Source organism: Talpa occidentalis, unplaced genomic scaffold, assembly GCF_014898055.3.
Source record: "Talpa occidentalis isolate TD23 unplaced genomic scaffold, MPIMG_talOcc4v2.1 talOcc4.12, whole genome shotgun sequence".
In the NCBI taxonomy this organism is placed as follows: Eukaryota; Metazoa; Chordata; class Mammalia; order Eulipotyphla; family Talpidae; genus Talpa; species Talpa occidentalis.
This window is the reverse complement of record NW_023601212.1, coordinates 94,150,849-94,175,707: the sequence shown is the minus strand read 5'-3', so window position 1 is coordinate 94,175,707 and position 24,859 is coordinate 94,150,849. Positions and strand designations below refer to the sequence as shown.

Below are 24,859 nucleotides of genomic sequence, written 5' to 3'. Positions count from 1 at the left end.
ACTAAGAAAACAAATTCATGTGAAAATAGACATGTCTCTCTAGGAATGATCTGGTTGGGGGTGTGATTTCATCTTAATTTTCAGGTAGGGCTGACGGCATGACCATCAGAGACTTCCTTAGCTCTTTTTTCCAGCTGTGATTTCCAGAGGTGAATGAGCCCCCGTTGCTGCTAGTGCCCTGTGACTTGCTGCTGTCGCTTGTAAATTGGTGGTGCTAGTGAAGGAAAGTGACACTGTAATTGTTTCCTGTCCAAGTTCATGGGCCCTGGATTCCATCCTCAGCCAGTCCCTGGACCTGGGATTGAAAACTCTGGTTCTGAAGGGGCAGGTTTTGAGCAACCGTGTGTCATCCCTGCTGGGCATGTTTCGAAGCTGTCAGTGACCTTGAGTGGGGAACAGATGGGTCTGGACAGGTGTGGAAATCAGAAGGACAGTGGGGACTCAAAGTATGACCATAGATTAAGTGACCTGAGTTTCCATGTCTGCAAATTGGGGTTGACGACATTACATTTTCACTGTTGTCCAAAGGAACCCATCATTGTTGGGGCTGGGATTTGATCACTGCTTCTTTCTAGTTCTAAATCCAGGGTGGGCCCCCAGCCTGTTTTTGTAAATAAAGTTTTATTGGCAGCCAGGCCCATCTGGGTATCATGGAGGGGTGCTTTCACGGCCATGTGGAGTGGTTGGGACAGAAACTCTATGGCCCATAGAGCCTAAGATATTTACTCTCTGGTCCTTTAAGAAAAGGTGTGCTGATCCCTGACTCACCATCCTTTCCCAGATCCATACATTAAAGTCCCACAGCTCACAAAGTAGCTGTGTTATCATCTCCATTTTGCAGATAAGGCAGTGAAGTCTCAGAGAGGTTCAGTGACTTACCCAGTGCCACCCAGCAAGGCGTGAGCAGAGCTGGGACTGGAGCCAGCTCCTCCCTCCCAGCCATTTCTGTACCACTGAGCTGTTATCGGCCAGTCCTGGGGACATCGGAATCCTACCCTCTCCTGACTCCCGTTGTTCTTTCTATCTTCCAGCTGCTTGCTACCTTTTTAATTCAGCTTGAAAGGAGGAAGGGAGTACAGTCTTCAGGGATCATGCTCACTTTCTGGCTCATAGCCCTACTGTGTGCCCTTGCCATCTTAAGATCCAAAATCATGACTGCCTTAAAAGAGGTAAGTGTGGCCTCCTCTACCTCTGCCTTCATTGGCTCTTGGGAGAGGTGCTTGTTCCTTCTGGCTGGTGAAGAGATCATGTGTTGCCATTGGATGGGACCCATCTGGGTCCAACTTCTTTTTTTTTTATTTTTATTTTTATTTTTAAAGATTTATTTATACAAGAACCGGGGTGCAGGCCAGATGTGCGGGAGGGTGAGAGGATTCACCAGAGACAGAGTGGGGAACAGAACAGGCAGATTGACGAAATACACTGCTGAGGGGAGCAGCGGGCGAGACAGGAGAGGTCTGCCCCATCATGTGGGAATTCTTGCCTGCTGGCCGGGATCAAACCTGTGCTACAGAGGCTGCAGACAGCTTTACAGCGCTGCGCTTAAGGGCCTGCACCACCAGGGAGGCACTGGGTCCAACTTCTCTCCTGAGGATTTCCTTCCCTCTTCTAGCCTTTGTTCTAGAACCTTCTTTTCTTAGGGTCCCCTTATCTCTGCAGCCCTGAGGACCCCACGTGGGTCCTGGGAACCATGGGCAGATGCATACTACACAGTGAGCCTATAGCGGCTATAACTACAAGTCCAACTGGCTCCACATGTCTGCAGTCCGGCACGCAGCCAAGGTCGGGGGGCAGTGTTTGCAGAGTGGTTGCTTCCTGGGGGTGAGGGGGCTTGTCCCCACATTACCTGGGTGCCATCAGCCACTACTCCGGTCCCGAGGTGGTCCAGGCCAGCTGCCTTATGCTGGAGCAAGCCGTCTCTTACCAGGCTGACAGCTGACCATCACGAGATCTATGTGCTGGGCAGGGGACCAAGCTTGGTACATGAATCGTCTTATTGATGTCTCCCCATCGCTCCAGCAGGGCTTTCGGCCTCACCACTGGTTGACATTTGGGGCTGGAGATGCCTTTGTTGTGGCATTGCCCCACACTCTGTGGGACGTTAGGGGCACCCACCCCCACGCCCCGCCTCCACCCCCTGGACACCAGTAACCGCCCCCACAACCTCCATCCAAGTATGACAAACAGAAACTTCTCTAAGGTGTTCCCTGGCAGGAAGAATCACTGCTGGTTGGGAGCCACAGGTCTGGTATAGATGGGGAAACTGAGGCACAGAGGTTGGATACATTGACTTGGTGCCTCAGCTGGGATGCACAGAGCCAGGCCGTGGCATGGGTCTGTTTCATACCCAGCCCAGCCTCCTCCCACGGAGTCAGCTGCCTTCCCTAGGCAGCCTGGACAACCCAGTGTTGTCACCGCAGGGGGTGGCCCGGGGCCTGCATGGGTTGACCTGCAGCCTGCACCCTCGGCCTGCAAGCTGCTTCGGATGTGATGTTCTCTCTCTCCTCCCTCCCCTCGCCTGTAGGGCGCCCATGTCAACTTTCGAGACATCACCTTCTATATCTACTTTTCCCTCGTGCTGGTCCAGCTTGTGTTGTCCTGTTTCTCAGACCGCTCGCCCCTGTTCTCGGAAACCATCAACGACCCTGTAAGTGTGACCCTAGAGCGACAAAAACGTGTGTGTGTGTGCCTGCAAGAGAGAAAATTGACAGGGCCAGCTCACATTACTGGGCGCTTGTTCTGAACTGGTGGCACTTCTGGGATCTCACCCCCACTCCCTGAAGCCTGCAGGTAGATGGTATCATCCTCGGCACTTTATAGATAGGAAAACGGAGGTGTGGACTTGGCTGGGGGCTTTAAGGAGAAAAATCTGCTGCTTAGCTGTCGATGGCCGTCTGTGGACCTGCAGGTTCTCTCATTTCGTTGGCATAAGGAAGTTTGGAAAAATGAGCCAACATTGAACAATCAGGAAATTTGCATATCTGTCCCTCTTTTCTAGAGAAAAGAGGGGTTCTGGCAGCGCGAGGGTACTGGGAGCCATGCTACTCATGTCGTCTGACAAAGGTCCAGGCATGGGGCAGATTCCTGAAAAGTCAGGAATCTTGTTAGCTGACTCCTAGATTCTCCTCATTTGTTTATGGCTAGTTTCTACCATTGTCAAAATACGCATTTAATAGTAAAACCGCAAATACCGTTTAATTAATTAGTGAACAACCAATTTGATGGCAAATGGCACTGCCTGATACATTAACAAAGTGAAAAAACTTCTGGGAACAAAAGGCTGTAAACATCTCTCAGCCAAAGTCTTTAATATGGAGATGTGGTCTTTTGAGGCAAGGGCTAATTGGAGAAGGAAATTCTTATACTTTAAAGTTAAAGATAGCGGTTAGGAGCCCTGCCTCAAGTGTAAGAAAATTCCTATTAAGCCAGGAGGCCCCATAGCTGGCTCCTGCTAAATTCTTCCTGTTTGTTTAGGGCTGATTCCCCTGGAGGTGACAATTGGTATGGTAGCTGTTAGAGTGTGCATTCAAGAATAAGTCAACAATAACTTTGTGACTGGTTGAGCTAATAACCAGCACAAATAATGCATTTGGAAATAGTCAATGTTACCACTACTGATATGTCACGTATTAACCATTTCGAAAGCCAAAAGCAATAACCATCTCCGGCCCTGCCCCGATTAAATATTTGTAGTTCCTTAAAATAACAGCCAGCAATCTTACAGAAAAAGGAATTTTCCCTTGATCTTAAAGTTAGATACGGAAACTAGGTTTGTTACAGGGTAGGGAGAGGTGTACCCCAGACCCCCCAAACCTGCCTATTCTAAATGGGTTCTGCCATCCGCCACATCAACACAAAAACATATGAGACTTTAACGGGAAGGAACTTTAATACAATTAGGAAACAATACAGGAAAGGCAAAGAATATAGTTTCTAAATGAAGCACCCAAAGTTACCCATCCCCTGGTGGGTAAAACTCCATCCAAATGGGACTGGACCAGAGCAAGGCCCCAAAGCCTGCCCCAAGTCCAAAGCATCTTCCAGTGGGGACCCACAGAAAAGGGTCAGAAACAACCAGACAAACCCCAAAGGAAAAGAGCAAAATCAAAATCAAGACAAAAACTGCCATTGTCACGTCCCCATGGGTCTCTCACCCACATCTGTGTCACCCAGTCCACGACCAAAAGGCAAGCGCAGTTTCTTCACATGTCTATTGGCCCCATGTGCCTCCTCCAGGTCTCCTTCTGGATCTCCATCCTGTTTCCTCCTTCCTCAGTCTCCTCTGCAGCTTCTTCTCTACCTGCTCAGCTCCACCCTCCATTTGGGTGGGGCAGGAAACCTGGAACCTCCCCCTTTCCTGGGGACCACCCTGTTACAGGCTGACTAGATAAGTAGAGGAATAATAGGTAGAAAACTCTTTTGTTAGATTAGGAGAATTCCTCCCTTAATTGAGAGCTGGGGACTAGGGAAGCTGCACTAATGCCAGTGCCTGCATTAATGCCTCCAGGCCCTTGGTTCCTTAATATTGAATTGATATTAAAACAATATACTATAGATGATGATTTCTATATAAAAGCCTTCTGTTTTTTTGCTTTAATCATTTGGTTATATGTTGATCTAAACTTTATAGGTTAGTTAAAAAATATCCCTTTGTCTCCCTTCCCCCAGGTAACCTCCGGCCCTTTGTTTCCCCCAGCCCTTAGTTAATCTTCACCATGGCAAACATAGAAATAAACGTTAGTTGCAGTCACATAGGCCTTTTGCTAGTAATAAAGTGACTGGTTGGTTGTTTAAAGTAAATGACTATTCTAAGAACATTTGTTTAGCTACTGTGCCTTCTTTAAGACAAAGAATAATAAATGTCACGACCTCTGCAGGAAGGCAAACAAACCCTTGGCCGCTCTTGAAAAAACATGTAGTGATTGTTAACTTCCTACCTTAATGCATATGCTTATGCACTCACACTCATGGTTTGCTTGCTATGTATAAATAAAGGACTGCTGAGACCCTCAGCAGGATGATGCCTGCACCCCATGCCTGCACCCTGATGCCTGCACCCTGATCGAGTGTCCATGTCTCCTCACTGCCCCTCCCCCTCATCCCCCTCATTCACCCCACAATTGCTCCAGAGGCCATCCCATCCTTCAGGAACCCCTGACACCCAGGCTGCTGAGGCTGGCTCACAGCACGAGGGCTCTTGCCTCACATTGCAGTGGTTGGCCAGAGTTTCTGGGTGTGGCCCTAGGTCATCAGAGTCTCCACCCTGCCCTGTTGCTTTCTGCAGTCTCACTTTCCTCTTTTGTGGTACTGCCTGGCCCCAGGGGACTGGAGTTTGAGACCCCTGCCTTTTCTCTGAGTTTGAGAGAAATCCTGGTGTGCAATGGCTGTCGTTGGGCAGGGACGGCCTCTCTCCCTGCTGGAAGAATAAAAAAGACACAGTCGTTTGCAAACTTTCCTCCCCTCCCCCTCTCTCTTCCTCTTGTCTCTCTTCCTCCTTTTCCTTCCTCCCTCCTGGAGAGTGCCAGGCCCTATCGGGGAGCAGGGCCGTCAGCAGTGAATGAAGCAGGGTCCATGTCCAACTGAGGGCTGTGTTGTCATGGGGCGGAACAAATGCAGGGTCGAAGAATATTGCAGTGAGGTGGTGGGAAATGCTGAGAAGGCAGGGTTAGGAAATGGAGAAGGAGGGAAGCCATTAGGGAAGGCCCCCTGCCCACCCCTCCAGGAGAAATGAGGGAGTGAGCTGAACAAACAGCACAGGCAAGAGCTTTCTGAGCAAAGCAGTGGCAAGTGCAGAGGCCCTGGGGCTGAGCCATGAGGAATGTTGCAGAAACAGCAGGAAGGTTGCTGAGGGGGAAGCAGTCAGGCTGCAGGGCCCTCAGCAGACTGAGAGGTGGGGTTCTTAAGGTGGGAACAGATCCTGTTTGGATTGTATTCTGAGTGGGTCAGGAAGCCTTTGGGACACATATTGGCTGCTTTGTTCAGGGTCAGTCAGCTGTTACTGGGCACATTGCAGTGGGAGCAGTTTTCAGCAGCTGTGTCTCTGTTGGTTTGGCCTGAACCTCAGTAAAAGGCTGAGCTGTCTGTGTTGGGGATGGGAGGGCCTGTGGCATTGGCTCAGAGAGGAGACCGGCCTTGTGTGTGTCCTGAGGAGCCCTGTCATGGATTTCCCTGCTTAAGGAGAAATTGGGTTGGACAAATTAGCAAAAGGTGTATTTGTGTGTGTGTTGGTGCGCGTTTCTATTTATGTTCATGTGTTTCCACGTAGATGTGTCTGTGATTGTGTGTGTGTGTGTGTGTGTGTGTGTGTGTGTGTGTGTATGCGCGCGCCTGTGCCTGTGCATCTAGAATTCACAAGGGCAGTGACCTTGCCTGGGGCACCCGGGGATCCCAGCATAATGGGGGTGCTCAAACGTGTGGCTCTTGGGCCTCTGTTCATCAGTGCTTGTGTGTGTCTATGGGGTGGCAGTCCAGGGTCCCCAACGGGAAACATTTGTCACATGGACTATTCCGTGGCTGAACCTAGCACGTCACACTCACCTGAGTGGCCGTCAGAGGGTAAACCAAGCTCTTTGACAGCGGTCTGTCCTGGACATTTTATGGGGGAGGGGATTTCTGATTCCTGGTTACCTCGGGGGGTCTCAATGACACCCCTTTCTTGGCCATCCCCTCCTGTTGTGTTTCTGTGTCCCTGGAGACTGAGCCTGGGACGGGCTCTGCTCCCACTGGGGTCGCTGATATCCTCGGTGGACTGGACACCAGGTCTCTTCTGCCCAGCCTTGGGTTCCTGTTTAGGAGTAGAGGGTCAGAGGAATTGGGCTGTTAGACTCTCACTTTTACCCTGACTCTGATGTGGCGGCAGCTTGGTGTGATGGAAGAGGAGCCTCATTCTGAAGTTGGGCATACCTTGGGCTTTAATCCCACCTGGGTCCCTTTATCCTTCAGCGGACATTTAGTAAGCACCTGCTGTATACTGTGCTCACTTCTGGATCAGAGCAGCATGTGAAAGAGAGAAGGGTCATCCTTGCCACAGCCATCTGTTACTCTGTAGTGAGCCTCCTATAATCAGTGGCATCAAACAACAATGATGGTTTCTATTATGTGGCCCAGTCCTGGGCATTCACTGGGCTCAGCTGGGCAGTGTCCCTTGGGGTCATCCCTGCAGTCACACTCAGAGTGGCCAGGACCCGAGTCACCTGAGGGTTCCTCACTTGAGTGCCTGGTGTTTGTTCTGGCTGCAGTCTGGTGCCTCGACCAGGGTTCCAGCCCGTGTGGCTTCCCCAGTGGCCTGGGCTCTCATAGCATCGTAGCTGGTCTCTGAGGCTGAGGGTGCCAAGACAGAAAGCCAGGTGGAAACTGCAGCTTTTTTTTTTTAAAGATTTATTTATTTATGCATACAAAAACTGGGGTACAGGCCAGATGTGCGGGAGGGTGAGAGGATTCACCAGAGACAGAGTGGGGAACAGAACAGGCAGATCCACTGAAATACACTGCTGAGGGGAGTAGCGGGCAAGCGAGACAGGAGAGGTCTGCCGCTCCATGTGGGTATCTCCGCGGCCAGCCAGGATTGAACCAATACTGCAGAGGCTGCGGACAGCTTCACAGCGCTGTGCTCAACCGCCTGCACCACCAGGGAGGCCTGAAATTGCAGCTTTTAATGACACAGTCACATGGTGTCAGCCCCATCATCCTCTCGGATGAGCTAGTCACAGAAGTCTTCCTGGGTCGAAGGGGAGGATGCAGACCCTGTCTCCAAGAGGGGGTGTGGCCAGGTCCCCTGTCAGAGGGCAGGTGGGGAGGCAGATGAAACATTATTGCTCTGTGCGCTCAGGAGGTTCAGTGTGGCTTGGAGGGTGCCGGCAGCCTGTCTGCAAATCACCATGTGACTGTACTTGCAAAAGGCTGGGAATCGGGGCCTGTGACCTGTACGTTTGTGACTTTGTGCAAGTCGTTCCTCTTTTTAAGGACCTCAGCGTCCCCTTCTTTAAAATGGGCTGACCCTTAATTTGATGCTCGCTGCTCCCCACCCTCCCTGACCCAGATCTGAGCCCGGGATCTGGAGCGGGAGGGACACTTAGGCAGCTTCTCTGCTCGTCTCTCCTTCACTCAGGGTTTGTATCACGGTGAAAGGCGGGGAGAGTCCAGCCCCTGCTGCTGTCTGCCGTCAGAGTGGCAGTCACATGCTGCCTGTCCTCAGAGAGCGTGGTCAGCCAAGCCTGGGGTGGCTGGGGTCAGGCAGAGCATGGGTGGGAGCCGGCAGCGCCGGGCTCCTCCAGACTTCCTCTCTTGCTGAGTCACGCAGCCAGCCATCCTCCCCAGCTGGCCCTGGGCCCAATGCATGACTCAAATGTCTATTCTGGATTCTCACTGGCGCTGCAGCCTCCGTCATCCAGTCCCATGGCTGGTGGTGATTTGGGGGCTGTGGCATGGCTGGCCCAACCTTGCTGGGAAGGACTCCTGCCTGCTCCCAGCCTCTGGTCCTTCACTCTCGATGGCCCTGAGGTTGCTACTGTGGATTGGAAGAGGGCTTCCTTTTGCGGTTGGGTGCATCAAGTAGATGGTGACTTCTTAAAGGGGAGGTCCCAGGGCCCATGGTATCAGCACCCCCAGGTGCTGATCAGAAATGCATTCTCAGGTCTACTGAGTCCACTCAGTCCATCTCAATAGGATCCTGGCACTTCATGGTTGAAAGTATTGGTTTAATGTGCTTTTTGGAAGATGGAGGAGACTCTGGTAGTTCTCAGGAAGCTGTTGTAGGAGCCAGGCAGCAAGAGAGGAAGGCTGAGCTGGACAGTGGCCCTGTGCACACTTGCGTGTCCTAGACCAGCAAAGGAGCAGACTAGTGCATGGACAGAGGGCAGCGTGTGCTCTGCGGTGAAGAAACTGAGGGCCGGGGAAGGCGGTGATTTGGGCAGCCATTAGGATGCCGAATCAACAAGACCCAGCAGTGTTCACAAGTGTACACACGATCTCTTATTGTTAGATATTTAGGGGATGGAACCAGTGGTCACGAAAGCAGCACTGTTTGCTGTGCTCACGCACCTACTTGTTTAATGGAAGCATTCCGGGGTCAGGGTGGTGAAGCTTAGTGCCTCAGTTCGCAGGCTGGATCCCAGGCCCTTCCGCTGGGTTCTCGTCACCTGGAGGGCTTGTTAAAACAGCTCTCAGCCTCACTCCAGAGCTTCTGAGTCAGTGGGTTTGGGTGGGGCCACCCAATTTGTACATCATTTAGTCAAGCCAATTGGCTTGCTCGATTTGCGAATTTTGTTTCTTAACACTGTTTTCACTCTTCTTATTAGTATCACCACGACGGCCATTTCTTGAGCTTTTACTCTGTGCCAGGTACTGTTCTAAGTACTTCACATGCTTTATCTCATTTAATCTTGTCACCACCAAGTAAGGTGCGGTCCCATGGCTGGGGAGTGGCAGAATACCTTGCTACATGCTTCTCCCACACAAGCCACCCCTACCCCTCCCTTTTACTCTGGCACCCCGTTTTCTGCCTTTGTTGGGAGTCTCACCAGTTTTAGTTACATCTTTATTGGCATCTTGGTTTGCTTCTTTTTTTTTTTTAAAAGATTATTTATTTATACAAGCACTGGGTACAGTCAGAAGCACAGGAGGGTGAGAGAATTCAGCAGAGCCAGAGCGGAGAGCAGAACAGGCAGACTGATGAAATATGCACTGCTGAGGGGAGCAGCGGGCGGCAGGAGAGGTCTACTCGCCATGTGGGACCCTCGCCCCACGGCCGGGCATCAAACTGGTGCTGCAGAGGCTGAGGGCAGCTTCGCAACCCAGCGCTCAACTGCTGCGCCGCCGGGGAGGCCCTTGGTTTGCTTCTTGTCCATCCCCCACCACGTGGGAAGCTTATGGGGCAGGAATCGACATGGCGTCTATTCAGAGCTTTGTTCCCAGAATTTGGCCTCCTCCTGGCACGCAAGCAGGTCCTCCCTAAATATTTGCTCAAGAAATAAATGAGTCATTGCCAGCTGCACCCACCCCTCCCCCCGTCCTCTGCCAGCTACTTTGACTTTCCACTGTGGGTAGGAATTGGGCTACAATCGAAATGCATTTGCAATTCCTTGATAATCCACCCACTTCCAGAAGCAGTACCAGCCTACAGAGTAAATGCCGTCACCTCCTCCACCTTAGGTTGGCACCTGCGGTTAGAAAAATTCCAGCTCACAACATGGTCCCATGGACCTCATTCTGCTTGTCCTTGTAGTCCTTGCAGGTAGGCTGAGAAGTAAGACAAGGGATCCCACTTCTCAGATGTGCAAACCCAGGCTCTATGGGGAAGGGACTTGCCTAATAGCATTGAGCTAGAAAATAGCAGAGCTAGGATTTGAACCCATGTCTGTCCAGCATCACAGTCTGCTGTGGGTTGGTCTGGCCAAATGCCTGTGGGCTGGCTGCATCTGATTTACCTGAACAGAGCTCCTTGAGTAACATCCTCTTGTTAAATTTTCATTATGATGTTGCAGGGAAAATGTTGAACAAAACCATGCAGGTGGAGAGCCTGCTTGTAACATACATCATTTTGTTTAAATTCACAGATCACAAGACCTAGTGATGATATTAAGGGGGGGACCTACTGTGTAATGGTAGGGGCCCCCTGATCTAGTTGGTGCCCGGGATACCTCCATTTAACAAACTCCCCAGGTGGTTCTGGGGCAGCCAGGGCTGCACGGTCCTGACACTCACAGCCCCAGAGTGAAGCAGGTGGTTCTCAGCCTGGGCTGTGTGTCTGAATCAACAGGGATGCTTCCCATGTAACTTTATCATGCAAACTTCACACATGTACAAGAGTGCACAGCAGCATATATTGAGCTGCATGGATGCTTCACTCTGCACCACACATACCTCTGAAAGACCAGAAATTTTCTTTTCTTTTCTTTTCTTTTTTCTTTTCTTTTCTTTTCTTTTCTTTTCTTTTCTTTTCTTTTCTTTTCTTTTCTTTTCTTTTCTTTTCTTTTCTTTTCTTTTCTTTTCTTTCTTTTTTTAAAGATTTATTTATTTATGCATACAAGAATTGGGGTACAGGCCAGTGATGCAGGGGGGTGGGTGAGAGGATTCACCAGACAGAGTGGGGAGCAGAACAGGCAGAATGACCGAAATACACTGCTGAGGGGAGCAGCGGGGAGACAGGAGAGGTCTGCTTCGCCATGTGGGTTGCTCCGTGGTCGCCTGGGGATTGAACTCGTGCTGCAGAGGCTGCAGATTGCTTCATAGGTTGCATCTTAACCCCTTGCGCCAACAGAAAGGCCCCAGAAATTATATTTTCAATAGCTTTATCTTTTCAAATAACAGCTCATGGAAAGTTGTACAGAGACTAGATTCCCATACACCCTCTCTGCCGTTCCCCCAAAGTAATATCTGAAAGAGAAGGATTTTTTTTTAATTTTTATTTTTTAAAATTAACTTATCCTTTTTTTTTAAAAAAAGATTTATTTATTTATTTGTACAAGCACTGGGTACAGTCAGAAGCACGGGAGGGTGAGAGAATCCACCAGAGCCAGAGCAGGGAACAGAACAGGCAGAGTGATGAAATACACTGCTGAGGGGAGCAGCGGGCATGGGCAGGAGAGGTCTGTTGCGCCACGTCGGACCCTCGCCGGTGGCTGGGGATTGAACTGGCGCTGCAGAGCCTGCGGGCAGCTTCGCAGCCCAGTGCTCAACCGCTGCGCCACCAGGGGAGGCCCAAGAGAAAGATTTTAAACCCTGTAACTGTTAGACCATTATCTGACCTAAAAACATTCATAATTCTCTCATAACATCCAACTCCTGTCATCAAATATTCCAATAATCCATTGTGGTTGCAAAATGTCAGTCTCTTAGGTCTTCCATGCTTCCTTCACTTATTCGCTGGGCTATTTCTATGCATGATCCTCCTTTTATCTCTTGACCACCCTCTGGTTTAGCTCATTCAGGAAAGGCAGGAAAAATGCCTGTTTCCTTCCCCATGTCTGTTTCCAAAACAACAACTGGGCGCGTTAGCATTGTTTGTCAGTGACACCCAGAAGTTCTTTGATAAAAACTTACATGTTCAGGTGTTCATGACATGTTCCGGTGCATTCTAGGGATTACTACAGCTCAGATTGTGCCTCTTGGGGCTGTCATGGGAACCACTTCTGGTTGCTTCTGAGGCCTTTTAGCAACATTCCTCATCTTTAGTTTCCTTGCCGTGGGTAAGGAGATGTTCTAGGTTGATCTTGGACATTTCCTGCCCAGCCACTTTGCCAAGGACACTCTGGGAATTAAAAACAGAAACAAAAGCTAGCTGCTCTTGTCCTACCCCAAACCAGCCTATCACAGTCTCCAGGGTCAGGGTCCCGGGGCGGTGTTTTGAAAAGCACTCCCAGCCCTGATGAAAACCACTTGGGTAGAGGCTGCTCTGTCTTCTGGCTCTTCGCTCTCCTAATCTTGTCTCTAAACTTCTGGAACATGGAGGGACATCCTGAGCTCAGCGACTCATCACTGTGGTGATGAGTGGTGACCCCTCCCTCCCCCCCCCCCCCCCGCCCCTGCACTAAAGCCTGTGTTGCAGAATTTGGCCCTAAGTGTTGCAAAGTGGAATCCTGCCCTGTGTGCCTCCCTCACTCCTTGCTGATGCTGAGCTCCTCCTAGTGCCTCTGGGAAAGAGGTTCTTTGAGAACTTGCTTAGAATCCGAAAGTGACGTCCTGTTGTCCTGAGGATGAACATCAGAATTCCTTACATGGCCTCCAATGTAGACCATGCGCTGCCTCCAATGTGGATTGTTCAGGCTCTCTCTGGGTTCCTGGAATAGGAACCTGCTAGAGGGCCTTTGCACACACCACTCCCCTGGGAACATGCTACCTCTCCCTTTTCTTAGCTGTCCGCTACTCTTTTCAGACCCCAGCTGGAATGACTCGCTAAGGACCACTTCCTTGAGCCCCATCAACTAGAGCAGCCCTCAGCCCCTTATCAGCTCTCTTACTATGATCCCGTTAAGATACCAGTGATCTCATTGGTAATCTTGGTCTTCTTCTGGGATAAGATCCCATCCCCATTGTGGTTTTTTGCCTTTGTTCGCATGACTTCCTTTTTTTTTTTTTTTTAAGATTTATTTATTTATTTATTTATACAAGCACTGGGTGCAGTCAGAAGCACTGGAGGGTGAGAGAATTCAGCAGAGCCAGAGCAGGGAACAGAACAGGCAGACTGACGAAGAAATACACTGCTGAGGGGAGCAGCGGGCACGGCAGGAGAGGTCTGTTGTGCCATGTGGGACCCTCGCTGGTGGCCGGGGATCAAACCGGCGCTTCAGAGGCTGCGGGCAGCTTCGCAGCCCAGCGCTCAACTGCTGCGCCACCAGGGGAGGCACTGTTTGCATGACTTTTTGATGTCTCTCTCAAGCTTGAATTGCTTTGGGACCCTCTTTGCTCTACCACTGCTCCTGGCCATGGGCCTAGACAGGTCAGCCCCTTCTGCCTCTCAGTTTCTTTAACTGCAAGATGAGGGGGATGCTTTTACCCAGCTTGTAAGGAGGTGTTGAAGATTAGATGGGCTAATCTGTGTAAAGCACAGGACAGAGCTAACTGGTGGAGGATTTCAGGGGGTATTAAGGTGATTAGCACTATCATTATTATTATTATGATATAGCAGAGGCTCCTAGAGGGAAGGGCCCAGATTTGTTTGATGGCGGTAGGCACAGAATAGGTGCTCAGAGAATATCTGTTGAAGAAATGAAGTAGGAATAATAATAATACACAACACACTCATAAGTTTCTGTGAGGATAGAAGATACTGCCAGCTCTTTATAGAATGCCTGACAGAGGACAGGTGCTCAATAAATATTTGTTAATGGAGTGACTGATTGAATGAGTGGATGCTGAACAGTGAGGACAACAGCAGCACCACCCAGGTTGCTGTGGGCACAGAAGATGAGGCGGGGATGTGGGCCCTGTACCTTATGTACATGGTGGACACTTGCTGGGCGAAGCTGCAGGACCCACCTTGTGTTTCTTGCACGGCCCCCTGGGCTTTGGAGAGGAATCATTTCGGGGTGCCATCCATGGTGAGAATGGCTCCTTGTCCTTTGGGGGACAGCGTGGTCAGCTGGCTGCTCCTGACTGAGCGCTGGTGAGGATGAGAAGGCTCACTGTGCATTTCCTTTTTCCTCCCCACCCTGTGCTTTCTCTCCACTAGAACCCTTGCCCGGAATCCGGTGCCTCCTTCCTCTCCAGGATCACCTTCTGGTGGATCACAGGGTAAGAGTGGGGTCTTGAGTCTGTCTACCCTGGGCTGGGGGCTTGGAGATACCCCCCTTCCCCCACATTCATGAAGTCAGGTGTGAGACCTGCATGAAGCAGAACCCGCGTAGAATTGGGCGCACCGCAGAGGACTGCCCCTGGTGTGACATTTTTTTCACAGTAGCATAATTGCTGTTGCTGGCGTTGTTTCAGACCCCTCACCGCTAGAAAATTGCTACCCATGTGCCCTAGGAATGTGGGGAAAAGAAATATGCCTGGATCAGCCCAGCGAGACACCAGAGGCCACCACTGTCTGTGTTTGACTTGCTTCCTTGCCAGCCTCCTTTTCGTTGTACCGTGTCAGAGTCTCACTGGAGACTGTTGGAAGCCCCCTCCCCAGCACTGCTCCTTGTGGGTGTACACTTTTTACAACCTCTTTTTTAATTAATTCTTTCCGTGCTTCATTGTTTTCCTAAGTGCCTTAGAAGACCTTGCTGGGGTAGTGGGTATGAGCAGAATCTCCATGCTCCTGGGCTAATCGCCTGATGGGATGCTGCCACCTGGGTCTGTATGAGCAAGCCCTTTTTCTTAGCGGGGCACACACTCATATTTAGGGTCACAGACACTTACAGTCTGCAACCTGCTCTGGAATGGCTCAAAAAAAAAATTGTGTTCACATGTGTGTCTGCGTGTAGAGACAGAATGACACCGCGAACCTGACACAAAACTTTCCCAATGATGAATGCAGAGCGGGGTAGACAGGAATTCTTTGTAGGCCTGTGTATTTTTTTTTTTTTAAATTTTTTTAAACATTTTTTAAAAAGATTTATTTATTTATTTATACAAGCACTGGGTACAGTCAGAAGCATGGGAGGGTGAGAGAATTCGCCAGAGACAGAACGGGGAGCAGAACAGGCAGACTGACGAAGTACACTGCTGAGGGGAGCAGCGGGCGGCAGGAGTAGTCTGCGCGCCATGTGGGACCCTCGCCAGCAGCTGGGCATCGAACCGGCTCTGCAGAGGCTGTGGGAAGCTTAGCAGCCCAGTGCTCAACTGCTGCGCCACCAGGGGAGGCCCAGGCCTGTGTATTTTTTTTTTAAGTCTGAAATTATTTCTGAGCAACAAGATAAAATACTGGGTTTACTTTTTACCCTGAAACTGTTTGATCCCTTTCATACATAGAAAGGCTAGCAGACACCTCAACAAACTCATCACCAGATTTAACCATGGTTAAAACTCTGCCATATTTGCCTTAAAATGTTTTTGTTTTTTTTTTTTCCCCCAAACACCATCCTGGGGTTTTCCCCTACAGAGTTCTGCATGTGTCTCCGAAAAATGAGTCCATTTTTCCTGGGGGGCAGAGGAGACAAAGAATTAGCACTGATTACTGACTGTATCCTAACGTCTGTCCACATTAGGTTTTCTCAGTCGCACAGTGGGAGCTGCCCTTGGTTGCTCTGGGTAGTGGGTGGGTACCCTGGTGTGCGGTGGGTGGGTGTATCAGGGCCCTGGTCTTCTCCCTCTGGACTCTCACGGCTTCTTCTTGTGTTTCTGCTCCAGGATGATGATCCGGGGCTACCGGCATCCCCTGGAGAGCACTGACCTCTGGTCCTTGAACAAGGAAGACAAGTCAGAACAAGTTGTGCCCGTTTTGGTCAAGAACTGGAAGAAGGAATGTGCCAAGTCCAGAAAGTAAGTGTGCAATCGTGGCTTCAGAGGAAGCCAGACACCCTCTGGAACAAACCTGTTTCCTCCTTCCCACCTCCTTGACCCAGAGTGGTGGCCATGCCTCCACTGAAGAGCTGTGTGGCCCTGGGCACGTGCTTTGTTCTTCTGAGCCACGGCTTGCTCATCTGCAAAATGGGTTGAGTCTTAGATGGAGATAGAGCAGTTTGGGTGGAAAAGAGAGAAAGACATCAATGAAAGGCAGCGGGTTCTGTTTGCCGAGACGTGCAGTGAGCTTGTGTCTGGACACACGGCCTGGCCCCTCCCTGGCCCTGACATCCTAAGCCATCCTGATGTGGTGGTTCAGCCCGCCAAGCCAACTGCTTTGTGAGGGGCTTAGCCAAAGACACCCCAATCGAGGCTGATTTTGACTGGATTGGATCTTTAAAGACTATTTTTTAGAGCAGTTTTAGGTTCACAGCAAATTGAGCAGGTGGGACTGAGATTTCCCCACCCCCCAACATGAAAGCCTCCTCCCACTGCCCTCGTCCCCACCAGAGAGGCACATTTGTTATAATCACTGAACCCACATTGATGTATCACAAGTTCACGGTTTATGTTATGATTCACGCTTGGATTCCTGAATATAAAGTTCAGACACACCCTACCCCACCCCTTACCCCCATGGAAGCTGCGTGCAAATGCGACCTCTATTATCAAATTATTCCAGAAATCGGACCAGGCCCTCTCCATCAAACCTGAGTCATCACGAACTTACAGTGCATCATAACTTCATGTACTAGGCAGAAAGAAAAACTGCTGCCAGTTAAACCAGGACACACCATTGACTTAAGACGCATCCTGGGTCCCGAGGAGCCAGATTGAAACCAGGAGTGACTTGGGGACAGTGGGTGGCAGTCATGGGTTTTTCTTTTTTAATTAGACTTTGTTTTTTAGAGATATTTTAGGTTCAAGGCAAAATTGAGTGGAAGGTACGCAGGTTGCCCACTGCTCTCTGCCAGGGCAAAGAGTGCTGTCGTTCCTCATCGTTCTTATGGGCTGGCTTTGTTACCTTTTTTTTAAAATTTATTTTTTATGTTTATTTTCTTACATAGTTGTTAATTTTTGGACAGTATTTTTAAAAAAATATTTATGCACATAAGAGCTGGGGTACAGGCCAGAGGTGTGGGGGGGTAAGAGGATTCACCAGAGACAGAGTGGGGAACAGAACAGTCAGACTGATTGAAATACACTGCTGAGGGGAGCAGCAGGTGAGACAGGAGAGGTCTACCACGCCATGTGGGTTGCTCTGCGGCCAGCAGGCATCGAACTGGCGCTGCAGAGGCTGTGGACAGCTCCACAGCGCTGTACTCAACCGCCTGCGCCACCAGGGAGGCCCCTGAGTTTATCTTTTTTGATTGCTGAGTAGTATTCCATTGTGTATACAGGCCGCATCTTCTTGAGCCAGTCACCTGTTGTTTGGGGGCATTTAGGTTGTTTCCATATTTTGGCTACTGTTATTATTCAAACCTTCTATACAGAATCGGTTGACCACGGGGCCAGCCTGGTGTGTTAGATTCCCCATAGACCGATAGAAAAACCTCACCAGTTGCAAGAACACTGGAACTGTAGGTCTTAAGTGAGACCCAGGCAGTGGGTGGGAATTTGGGGTGTCTGTGCTGCCGGCTGCTAGGGCATCAGCAGAGGGCCTTGTGACTTATGGCCCACTAAAGGTGGCCATGGCCATGGCAGACGTGGTCTTGTGGGAGACATAGCTGGAGCCTGTGGCCCAGGTAGGGCCACAACATAGGGGCGAGTAAGGCAGGATTCTGATGGCCTAGACACATGTCTGGATGGCCCGTTGGAGGTTCTCAGGAGAGGCGGGGTCCCTCAATCCCTTCTCAATGAAAAGGCCTCACTGTTGGCTAGGGTTTCGCCATCCCTGTTACCCAGCCTGGCTGACTGCATGCCTTCCCATGGCTGGTGGCAGGTGATGCTCACGTTTCCATGTCAGGAGGACCAGAGAACAGCCCTGTGCCAAGCAGCCCCTCTTGAGAGCCTCTGTTTTGGAGGAACAAAACACACTAACCATCAAGCAAAACTAAATCAAAAAGGGGAAGAAAATCTGAGTCATTTGCATTTGTAAGCAAAACATTTAAAATCTTGCCTGGGCTTTATTTTCCATGGCAGGGGAGGGGGACTACCACCCCATGCTGCATGGTGTCAGCTCTAAGGAGAGTGAACATGTGTGTCGCCTGGAAAATCCATTCTCTGCATCGGAGCGCAAATCTGCCCTTGTGTGTTATGTTGGGCGTTGTGGGTCTAAGGCAGAGTATATCCAGAAAATTCAGAATTTTAATTAAGCTGAGATATACTTTTGCCCACACATGGAAGATCTTCTCTAACAAATGACAAAGTCACTAGTCTCTGCTCCTAGCCCTGCTTACTGAGGTTCCTGCAGTTCTTGGAAAGGCTGCTTCTCTTTTTAAATCCTTATCTCCAGGCCACCCTCAGCCTATTCCTTCTGCCTAGAGCACACTCTCCTGCCCCAGGGGGACCTGTTCCCTCATTCTGCAGATCTGTCTGTGATGTCACCTTCTCCAGGAAGTCCCCATGATAGCTTCCTTCTCAGATGCTTCTCGTGTTTCTCTCACGAGGATCCTTCAATTCATTCATGGATGAGAGTGCAATGAGCAGCTTTGTCCACATCAAAATCAGACCAAGTTGTCCTGTTCCTTTTTCTTCTTGACCTCCAGCAGCCCACCCTCTCTGTCATGCTCTTCAGACTAACTTTCTTCCCCTGCGCTTGGGGAACACCCTCTACCCTGTAGGCCGCTCGATCCCGGGATATTTTCTTACCTCACTCGGCCTCAGCCGACCCTTTCCACTGTTCTTGACCTCTTCCTCCCAGGCCTGAGCCTTCCTCCTGTCCACCAGGCCTTCTCCCTGGCCCTTTGAGAGCCTGGCTCCTGGTCACTAAAAACGGCCCTGGGTCAGCAGTGGTGCAGGCAGGCCCCAGGCTGGGAAGTGGCCCAGGGTGGGAAGTGTGCGCAGAGTGAAGCGGGGCGGGCTGGGCCACTCCCTTCCTCTCTGTCCGGCCTTCTTGTCCCCCATGCCAAGAGGACATGTGTGTGCTAAAAGCAACCACACCGAATAAAAGTCCCCACCAGAAACCCAGCGTGAGGGGAAGTAAAGCGAGCAGGGAGAGGCCTACGCGGTCACAGCGAAGACACAGAAAGCAAAACTGGGCCTCTGTGGTCTGCAGGGGTGTGCCCTCCCCCTCCTGGGACTGCTGCTATTCGAGTTCACAGAGTGCTCTGTTGGCCTGGACCCTTGAATTTACATTTGCATTTTAGCACCAGCTTGTCTGTGTCTACAGAGCCCCAGCCGGGACTCAGAGATGACCACGGATGAGCCAGGTTGGGGTGGGCTCTCTCCCCCTTATCCTGGGGCTCTCTCCCCCTTATCCTAACTCATTCCAGCCTTCGGCACACACCTCAGAGATGTTCTGGGAACACCCCTCCCCCTCTACCAGCAAAGTCGTTTGCATAGACCAGGAGGCAGAATAGGCTCCACCCTGTGTGGTGAGGCAGTCATGCAAAATCTGTCTGCGACACCAGCCTTTCAACCTCACTAGTGACCAGGGCGTCCCATCAGGGACATTTGGACAACGGTCCTCAGCCCCCGCATCTTGGCAGAGGACTGGGAGAAGTGATTAAAGCCCAGCATCGCCTTCCTTGCAAACAGTGTCAGCATAGCTTTAGGTCAAAATCACTTAGAATCAGAGCTTTTCCCCCCTCCCCCCCATTCCCCTCCATGAATAATTATATTTTTGATGTCAGTGACCGACTGAACCTTTCTGTATAAACTAAACTCAAACTCGTGTTGGTTGGCACAGTCCTAGCAGAGCGAGATGCCAGGCCTAGTGAGGTTAAGGATCCTGGCTACATCCCCCAGCTCGCCAGGCTCCCCAGGCTGTGTTCACAATCACTGTGCTCAGCAGCCTGTCTGCAGAGTCTGCTTCTCTGTGGCCAGGTCTCCCTGCAGGGTTGGGGTTCTCTGACCCCTCCAGTAGCAGGGGAGGGAGGGCCTAGTCTCTGGCAGACCCTGCATGTCTTCCCACTCATGTTCCAGGCAGCCGGTGAAGATCGTGTATCCCTCCAAGGACCCCACCCAGACGAAAGGCAGCTCCAAGCTGGATGTGAGCGAGGAGGCCGAGGCTCTGATCGTCAAGTCCCCCCAGAAGGAGCGGGACCCGTCCCTGTTCAAGGTGTTATACCAGACCTTCGGGCCCTACTTCCTCATGAGCTTCTTGTTCAAGGCCCTTCATGACCTCATGATGTTTGCCGGCCCGGAGATCTTAAAGTAAGAGCCCTTTCCTGCCACCTCCTGTCCTTGCGCCCAGCTTGTGCCACCTCCCACCCTCCCCTTGTGCTCAGGTGGCTCCAGAGCCTCCACCTGAGTCTTTCCTGGTCACCCGCTTGGCCCCGTGCTTTGCTTTAATACCATCTTCATTAAGGCCCCTTGGGATCCAAGTACCTGAAACTTACTAGGCTCCCCTGAAGCCTAATGGGGGAGGATAGAGATCATCTAGGGAGAGGAAAAGCAAAGGGGCCAGCGGGCATGGGCCAGAGAAGGCACTGCTCCCCCTCCCTGTGCCTCTCCCTCCTTCCTCCCCATCGTATTTCCCTCTCTCTCTCCATGTCTCTTTGTGCCCACACGTTCCTTTGCTCCCCTCCTTAACCTCTGTCCTTGCTGTTCTCTTGGTCACCTTTGGGTGATAAGACGGAGCTGCTGGTGTAAGGACCCCAAGGCAGAGATGCCCCGTTCTGGGCACTTCGCTCACCTCTGGGGGTGGGTTTTTCCTTCTCAAAGTTTGAGTGCCCGCTGCACTGGCCTCTCTGGGCAGAAAGTCGGCCGGCGCAGCCAGAGGCCTCTCCCCGTGTGCTGGCCGCGTGGCTCCTCATGCGGGCTCCGCCCTCGCTCCTTTGCAGGTTGCTCATCAAATTTGCGAATGATAAGAGTGCCCCGGCCTGGCAGGGCTACTTCTACACGGCGCTGCTGTTCATCAGCACCTGCCTGCAGACCCTGCTTCTGCACCAATACTTCCACATCTGCTTCGTCAGCGGCATGAGGATCAAGACCGCCGTCATCGGCGCCGTCTACCGCAAGGTGGGTGGGCCAGGCGGGCATGACTGAGGCCGACAGCACCTGCTGCAGCCTCAGAATCCCTGGTCTTGGCTGGGTCACTCTGGAAAGCTCAGGGGGGCTTTCTGCTCGGCTTCTGGGGCAGCCAGAGGGTGGCCTGCGTGGCTGGGACTGATGCTAGACCAGCGATGGCGAGAGGGAGGGTGTGGGTGTCTGAGCCCCGGTCAGCCTCAGGCAACTGCATTGCTTAGGGACGCTGGTGGTCCTTGGCTTGGGAAAGTCCAGATTCAAACCCTCACTCTGCCCTTCATGTTTTGTTCTGACTCTACTTGAACAGAGTAGGAGAGACACACCCAGATAATTGAGTGGTTGGTGGGCTTGTGTGCACCCCCTGAGAAGCAACTGGGTCTCCTCCTTGGCCCCTTCATTTCTTAGCCTTGGGGCAAGGACCCTGCTGGGCTCCTTGGTGTGGGAGGAGATGTGTTGCAGGTGGTCAGGAAGGAGGGACTAGGTCATCAGTTCAAAGCCTGGCCTGCAAGTTAGACTCACCTGGAGAGCTCTAGCAATGTCCTGTGCCCAAGGCTCCGGCTCACATGACTCGGTCGGGATCCCTGAAGGTGGGACCCGGCATCAGTGTTTCTAAAACTTGCCAGGTGATGGTGCGAAGCCATGTTTGGGAACCGGGTGATTTTGTCCCTCCGGGGGTTTGGCCATGTCTAGAGATATTTTTGGTTGTCATAGCAGGTGGGGTGGAGGCAAGGAGAGATTGGGAGCGATGGTTAGTACCCCACACCATCTACAGTATCCAGGAGAACCCTACAAAGATTCATCTAGTCTCACATGTCAGTAATGCCAATGTCAGGAAACCGGGGCCAAGACCTTGGTCCTTCAGTGTGAAGTGGGGACCAGCAGCATCCACATCACCTGGAACTTGTTGGAATTTTAGAACCTTGGGCCCCACCCAGATCTGCTGAATCAGAACTGCCAGTAACTCCCCCGGGGTGATGTGTGCTCCCTAGAGTGTGGGAGCCCTAGTTTTAGTGTGGGAGACCTCAAGCTTCCTTCCATGTTGAAGAACTCAGGAGGGGGAGGAGTGTGGGTGCTTCCCAGAGGGATTCCGTGGCGAGGCAGGCACCAGGAAGGTGGGGCCGTCTACTGGGGAGGAGAAAGTGGCCTTTCTGCCCCCGCTGAGCACCCTCCCGCCTCCATGTGGGCCGAGAAGCCAGCCCACTGCCACACTCACCCTTTCTCCTTTTTCACACAGGCCCTGGTGATCACCAACTCAGCCAGAAAGTCCTCCACCGTGGGGGAGATTGTCAACCTCATGTCGGTGGACGCACAGAGGTTCATGGACCTGGCCACGTACATCAACATGATCTGGTCGGCCCCTCTGCAAGTCTTCCTGGCCCTCTACCTCCTGTGGGTGGTGTGTGTCTAATGTCCCCTCCCCTCCCCCACCATGGGGCCTCCACAGGGGTGGTGGGGGCAAGGCCGTGGGTGTCAGTAAGATCCTCTATTGCCTGCTGGGATTTCTTGCCATCATTTCCATTTTATCTTCTGAGTCTTCAATCAATTCCTGAATATTTACTCCTTTCCTTAGTTATTGGATTCATGTTCTCATTGGGGCAAGTATGTGTTGGCATCTGTCTTTCTTGGATAGGGTATTTAACCTACAGACACACTTACCATATTTCTTTCCTGTTGGTGTCCACCAAACACTCACCAAACTCATTCATTCACTCTTCGCTATTTATGTTGGTCAATAGGGATAGAAATCCATCTTAAAATAGCCTAACCAGATAAAGGGAATTTTGTGGGTGCAGTCACTAACTGCAAAGTCCAGGGATCGGTTTCAGGCAAGGTTGGATCTAGGAAACAAGGAGTGCTGTAAGGACTCAGTCTCACTCTTTCTGTTATTATTTCTTGGCCCTGTTTTCCTCTGAATTGACTTCTTTCACAGGGGATGCCCTCAAATGACTTCCTTAGCTTTGGGTTTATGTCAGCTTTAGGGATTGTGGTGCTACAGAAAAGAGAATACTGGGCCCCATGGTGGGGCAAGGGGTTAAGACGCAACCTATGAAGCTGTCCACAGCCTCTGCAGCCCAAATTTGATCCCTGGCCAGCCAGGGAGCTACCCACATGGCACAGCAGACCTCTCCTGTCTTGCTTGCTGCTCCCCTCAGCAGTGTATTTCAGTAAATCTGCCTGTTCTGCTCCCTGCTCTGTCTCTGGTGAATCCTCTTACTTCCCACACCTCTGGCCTATACCCCAGTTCTTGTATGCATAAATAAATAAATCTTTAAAAAAAAAAAAAAGAAAATACTGCATTCCTAGGGACTCAGCTAGAGTCCCAGGGAGCACTCTGATTGGCCAGGCACAGTCCAGTTCACATCCCTGAACCAATCACTGTGTAGCAGGAGGCAGCGTTTTCTGATTAGCCAGCCTGGATCATAGTCCCACTACCATGATGGGAGCAGCGGAGGTGTGATCGACAGCTGTTCTGTAGGGAGGGGCTGTTCCCCCAAATAAATAGCTGATGAGCAGAGACGCTCAGCCTAACCCTTGCCTTAGTCTTCCCCACCTCTGAACTTTTGCTTATTCGTTTCCTTCCATCAGGACTTCCTTTCCTTCCTCCCCCACTGATAGAATCCCACCCATCCTTCCTGGTTGTGCCTCCTCCACTGATTTTTTTTTGTGCGTGTCTCTCAATCAGATGCACTTCTTCCTTTGTTGAATACCAGTAGCTTCACTATAGGGACTCATCTGATCTGACTTTCTAGAGTAGTCTTCTGCATGCGCAGTCCACCCCCGCACCACCAAGCTCATGCATGGCTGTCCCTGCAGGGCCTGGCGCATAAAAGCTGCATACAAATTACCTGTTGATTTGACTGTGTATCTGTAGAGCAGAAGATAAGTGACTGGAAAGTATTTCTAACAATGAAACTGAGGGGAAAATCCCCAGAATTTAAATAGCAAAAGAAATGTCTTTTGAGGCAGACATTTTGGGGTGCCTGTCAGTAATTGCCACCACAGGCAGCTTGTTTTTGAAATGTTCTCTTAGAACTGCTTTCAGGATGGGCCTGTGAACCCTGAAGAAAATTGCTTTGATTTAGATGAAGGGAAACTCATTGCTTTATTGACGTTTGGGGTTAACTTTGTTGTTGGGGGCTGTCCTGAAAATTGTAGGCTGTTTAGCAGCATCCCTGGCCTCTCCTCACCAGATACCAATAACACAGCAACCCCTCTCCCCCAGCTCCACCACCCTGTGTGACAACTTAAATGTTTCCTGGGGAGAAATTGCTTCCTGGTAGTGAACCCCTGCTTTATATTTTTTTAAAGATTTATTTATGCATGGAAGAACTGGGGTGTAGGCCAGAGGTGAGGTGGGGTGAGAGGGCTCACCAGAGACAGAGTGGGGGGCAGAACAGGAGGATCTACTTAAATGCACTGCTGAGGGGAGCAACGGGGAGACAGGAGAGGTCTGCTATGCCATGTGGGTAGCTCCCTGGCTGGGGATTGAACTAGTGCTGCAGTGGCTGCGTTACATCTTAACCCCTTGCACCACAAGGGATGACCCCCTACTTTAGATCAAAACTGGAATTTTTCTATCTGACCATCAAAATCTCTGTCCAGGATAGTGGAAGACGGAGTATGTCCAGCAGTCAGACTGCCTGGTTCCGGCCCTGTCTCTCCCGTAGCCAGCTCCCGTCCTTGGACACGCCTCTTACTGTCCCTAAATGGGTGGGGACAGAGGGGGCTCTCAGCCTGGGGATGCTGGCACAGTTAGATGAGCTGATGTAGGTGCTGTTTCTAGAACAGTGTTGGTATGTTTGTG

General features: G+C 51.1%; 1 protein-coding gene across 2 annotated transcripts in view; it reads left to right on the top strand.

The window, feature by feature from the left end:
• Nucleotides 1-24,859, top strand: part of ABCC1 (ATP binding cassette subfamily C member 1) — a 103,703-nt gene that overhangs the window by 31,911 nt on the left and 46,933 nt on the right. For both annotated transcript variants that reach the window (XM_037507550.2, XM_037507549.2), the window contains exons 4-10: nt 1,032-1,169; nt 2,525-2,647; nt 14,168-14,229; nt 15,772-15,903; nt 20,011-20,241; nt 20,871-21,048; nt 22,289-22,450. In XM_037507550.2, coding sequence (XP_037363447.1) covers nt 1,032-1,169; nt 2,525-2,647; nt 14,168-14,229; nt 15,772-15,903; nt 20,011-20,241; nt 20,871-21,048; nt 22,289-22,450 — 1,026 coding nt within the window. The remainder of the gene's footprint in view (nt 1-1,031; nt 1,170-2,524; nt 2,648-14,167; nt 14,230-15,771; nt 15,904-20,010; nt 20,242-20,870; nt 21,049-22,288; nt 22,451-24,859) is intronic.